General features: G+C 31.1%; 1 protein-coding gene across 2 annotated transcripts; it reads right to left on the reverse strand.

Annotated features, from left to right (window-relative positions):
- Window positions 1-3,137: 3,137 nt before the first annotated feature.
- Window positions 3,138-4,622, reverse strand: LOC105636628 (hypothetical protein). Of its 2 annotated transcripts, none has more exons than XM_012219950.4 (2): window positions 4,269-4,622; window positions 3,138-3,501 (listed from the first exon to the last, which is right to left on the reverse strand). In XM_012219950.4, the coding sequence occupies exons 1-2, from the start codon at window positions 4,514-4,516 to the stop codon at window positions 3,276-3,278; spliced, it is 474 nt and encodes a 157-aa protein (XP_012075340.1). In that variant the 5' UTR covers window positions 4,517-4,622; the 3' UTR covers window positions 3,138-3,275. The 2 variants fall into 2 exon arrangements, with proteins under 2 accessions (XP_012075340.1, XP_020535963.1); XM_020680304.3 differs by having other exon boundaries at window positions 3,138-3,507.
- Window positions 4,623-4,855: the final 233 nt, after the last annotated feature.

A 4,855-nucleotide genomic window follows, 5' to 3' on the forward strand; every position in this document is an offset into this window, starting at 1 on the left:
AAGTTGTCCACATATCTGTTGCCTAGTTTTTACTTCTAAACTTTTAATCTTGTTTTACTTTTCATTGTTCACATTGATTATGAAATTTTATTCAAGTATTATTGAATTTTATTTAATTACTATGTCGAACTAAATCCTCATACTAGGGATTTGATGTAGCTTGAATTTTTTTCCAATTTATAATATTAGATTTGTTTTTCTTTGTTCAAAGTATAATTTATTATTGAACTTAATGCTTCCAGACAGAGTTTTTCCCCTGGATTAATTTATTTCATTAATCATTATCGGGAGAAGGGTTTTTGATATGAAAAAGGTAATAAATTACATGAGAATAATAGCTTGATGAGAAAGCTATATGGTTTGACTCATGGGGGGTTTTTCATAAGTTAATGACCTTAGGTCATGAATTCACAAAACAAACCACAAAACTTAATGATTTAATTCATGTTTGATTACACTATTAGAAGATAGGTAATTAAATTGGATTAGATTATAACAAAACATTGAGAAAGATTGTTAGTGATTCTTGGGTTGTTTCTTCGACTTGAACAATTAAAATTGATTTGCAAACTAATAACATAAATTAGATAGAATTAAGTGAAATCAAAATCCCTAGTACTTTTAAAATCCTTGATTTCTTTTCTTCAAATACTGTTGCTTGAGTTATTTTTTTTCGTTCTCTTTTAAGTATTTATTTTTTACAATAATTCTCCCTTATTGCCATTTAAATAATAATAGGTTAACATAATTTTGGTTAAATAATAATAATACACAATCCCTATGGAGACGATACTTTATTCACTCTATATTACTTGTTGCGATTTCGTATACTTGCGAAAATCACTGTCATAGCTATAAGAAGGATGGTGAGATGGGTTTCTGTGATCTCCATTGATTTAATCTTGCTATGCTAGGAAAACAGGGGTGGCGGTTATTATCTGACACTAACACTCTTCTGTTTCGAGTTTTCATAGTCAAATATTTTCGGGATGACAATTTTCTTAATTCTTCTTTGGGTAGTAACCCTAGCTTCATTTGGAAGAGTGTGTTGTCTTCTAGTATCATTTTAAAACATAGGTAAGGTGGTGCGTGGGGGATGGTTCGGATATTGTGGCTTCTATAGACCCTTGGATTCCTAAGAGTGACTCTTTATAGCGAAGGATGGTGATATGTTTAATCCTAGGGATGTTAGAGTTTGTGATTTATTTATACCAGGTGAGAAAAAATGGGATATTGACAGAATCCTAAATTTGTTTAGTGTTAGAGATGCTCGAGCTATTATCGGTATTTCTTTAAGCATTTTTAATAGGAGGGACACTCTTGTTTGGCACTTTGATAAAAAAGGGGTCTATAGCGTTAAGACGGGTTACTATGTGGGGCTGAGGGCTTTGGGGGGAGAACATGATAGTAACTGCAGGGAATTTTGGCCTTTAATTTGAAGCTTAATGTACCACCTAAAATAAGGGATTTTATGTGGAGAAGTATGGAAGATGTTCTTCCTACTAGGATCAAATTGAGAAGCAGGGGAGTGGAGGTTTGTGGAGATTGTCTTTTTTGTAGTTTGGAGAAAACGAGTGACCATATGTTGGTGCATTGTGATCGGGCTCTTAATGTTTGGAGGCTTGGTGGTTTTGGAGCTCCTCAACCACATTTTTCTTTCTCACTTTTCTTTTTGCAGGTTTACTATTACAAAGGTAAGGAGGCGGCAGAATTATTTACTATTTATGCTTGTAAGCTTTGGTGTTCTAGGAACGATCTCCTTTGGTCTCAGTAGTGGAGCAACCCTCAACAAGTTAATGAAGCTGCTGGCCTTTACATGCATGAATGGAAAGCTTCCCAAGCAACCCGTCAGGTGTCTCGATCTCTTGCTCAACATGGACTCCCTCAGCAAGCTACTAACTCAGGTCCAGCAGACAAACATTCCATATGGAAAATTTTTGTTGATGGAGCCTCTTTTCCCGCTGCAGATGTGATGGGCTTGGTTTCATTGTGGAGAATGAAGAAGGTTTTTTTGATAGAACTGTTTCTGGGCATCAAGTGGGCAACGCTGCACCAGTAATTGTTGAAGCGGTTACTCTTCGTCATGCTCTTGTGTTTGCTGAGCATCAGCTTCCTCTTGCAGGGTCCATTTTTACGTACTGCCAGCAACTTGTTACTACTGTTAACTCCAACTCTTTAGATTTTTGTTAATTTGGTTTGTTAATTTCAGGCTGCAAAGCTATTTTAGCAAATAGGCCTGATAACAAGGTCTAGTGGATTAGGCTGCAAGCTAGTTTGGGGGCTCATAATCTTGCAAAAGCATCCATTTGTTTTGCTTGTTTTCGGATTTGGGATTCAATCCCTTCTTGTGTTTCTGAGTTTTACTCGTAATAAAGAAGGATCTCTTTCCTTTTCAAAAAAAAAAAAAAAAAACTCTTTTCAGACCATAGTGTATAGATGTTTTTGGCGCTCCCAATACGTGGCCTTTCAGAGGATTGAATTTATTTTTTCTCCTCTTATCGGGATTAAAACGACTTATCATCTCTATTTTTAGATTTTTATTATATAATCTTGATTTGTTATTGTTGTACTAAGTAGTCCTTCTTAATAACTATGACTTGGACTAAATGCTTAAACAATGCAACGAGTGTAAAAATCAATACTGTACAATTAAATTTGAATATAAAAATCAACAAACTATATAATTAATTTCTAAAATAGAGTTTCATATTAGTATATTTGAGTATCGTTCGGAGACTAGTAATTCACTCAATTTAGAATTCATTTGCAAATTCTATAAATTTTTGTAAAATTTAGTTCAAATATAACTAATTCCATGAAATTAAACTTACAAAATTTTTAAAATAAATTTTCATTTATACCAAATATGAACAATTTAAATTTACAAAAACTTTTACCAAATTTTTTTGGCTTATAAGTCCTTTCAGTTTAATTCATTAGATGTGCTACAGTATTTTATTAGTTTTGTATCCCGTAGAGTTCAAATATGAAAAAAATTATTTGTTAATCCTAAAAGCATATTTAGAAAAATTAATTATTTTAATAATTATTACTATTTTTATAAAACGCTACCTTATACTATAAAATCAAATTCAAACGCTATATAAGATGCGGAATACAATCTAAAAAGAGACAAATTTAAAACATAAGAATCAATTTCATGTACTAAATTATTGGTGATCTATTCCAGAAAACAAAACATAAGTACAATGAAAGCTTGCTACATGTTTAAAGGAAATTAATGGTTTAAAACATTAAAAATAAAAATTTTAAATTTAAAGCTCTTCGCGATCACGAGATTTCTCTTCATCATCATGAGATAGTTTATCTCCTACCTTGTGCATTGCTTCTCCCGCTACATTTGCAGCAGATTTTGCAGATTCTTCAGCTGTCATCTCTATCGTTTCGAAACTTTTCTCAGCCGCCTCTTTCATCTTTTCTTTAGTGCCACCGCCTTGGCCATCCTCCGTGCTCTTTTCCTTTGCTTCTTGAGCTCCACTCCTAAAACTTACCCCCAGAAAAAATAAATAATTTCATAATTTTAATTTTTCAATTATATATATAAAAAAAGTAATTGTATTATTTGCACTTTTTATTATATGTTATATTTCAATTTGCGAATTTGATTTACAAGTTACAATTTTATTTTGATTATTCATGCAATGGGTATAAAATATTTGCTCATACTAAGATAACAATTAAATTGATATAACATGATTTAAAGATTTAGGTAAACGAGGTTTTCTTTCGGTTTTTTTTTTAATTCATCAGAGGTCCAATTAAATAACATTGCGGGCTATACAACAGTGATAATCCTTCTCCTAACTTAGCAAATTAGTGAAAACAATTATGGTCGGAAGGACTGGAATTTGAGAATTGCTTAAATGCATGTTTTTAAATATGTCATCATTTTACTAATTCTAGCGAATGAGAAGGGGCAATCATAATCATTTTTTAAATTAACAAGTCACATATATACATTTACAATTTTTTTTCCAATTATCTCAGAATCAATATTACATAATTGAAAAAAAAAATGTGCAAAGTTTGTGATATATTAAATCAAGAAGTGTTAAAAATCAATAAAAATCCATTTGAATAAATAGTCACTTAAAATAAATGCATATTTAAATTTAAATTTCAAATATAAAATTATAAAAAAAATAGAAATAAATAGGTATCCAATAAACCATGAAATTTGGGAATTATAATTCCAACTCAAAATAATAAAGCAAAAAGGAAATAATTATGTAAACTTGAGAACTTACTCTAAATTTGGAGGAAAAAACTTCAAATGAACGTCATGGACGATGGTTTTAATTTTATCCCAAGAATTTACATGAGATTTCTTCAATTTGGAAAGTGTTTCTTTGACAATTTTTGCAAAAGATGGCTTTTGTTGGGAGTTGGGAGGAAGGTTTTGTCCTCCATCCCCACCCGCTAAAACAATTTCAAGGTAGAAAACGATGAAAAGGAAAGCAAACCATATTGTAATGCTTCTTCCACATTTTTCCATGCCGCTTTACAATGTTGGAGATTAAAAAAAAAAAAAATTGGGGAAAAGAGAAAGAAGAGCTTAGATTTGCAATGGATCTTTGGCTTTGCTTTTTGGTAGTTTATTTTCAATCAACTTTCTTACACTTTGTATCTATGCGTAGGAGTAGCATCTTGATTTGAACACTTCAAATGTGGTTGAAATTTAATTTAATGCAATTAAATGGCATCTTAACCGATTAAACATAAATTACTTTAATATTGTGTCTCATAAGTCGTAATAGAATATATTTAATTTGAGTTAAATTGTTAGCGATTCTGCAAGTGTATGGATTGTACAAGTAATATATTAAAAATATCG

Source organism: Jatropha curcas, chromosome 3 (genome assembly GCF_041381405.1).
Source record: "Jatropha curcas cultivar XTBG-Jc1 chromosome 3, XTBG_Jcur_1.0, whole genome shotgun sequence".
Taxonomy (NCBI): domain Eukaryota; kingdom Viridiplantae; phylum Streptophyta; class Magnoliopsida; order Malpighiales; family Euphorbiaceae; genus Jatropha; species Jatropha curcas.

What these genes read in the sequence shown, in the direction of transcription:
- LOC105636628 (XM_020680304.3), bottom strand. Translation starts at nt 4,516, where the DNA reads ATGGAAAAATGTGGAAGAAGCATTACAATATGGTTTGCTTTCCTTTTC. An exon ending in TTTTTTCCTCCAAATTTAGA is followed by an intron (nt 3,508 to 4,268) that starts GTAAGTTCTCAA and finishes TCTGGGGGTAAG; the next exon opens with TTTTAGGAGTGGAGCTCAAG.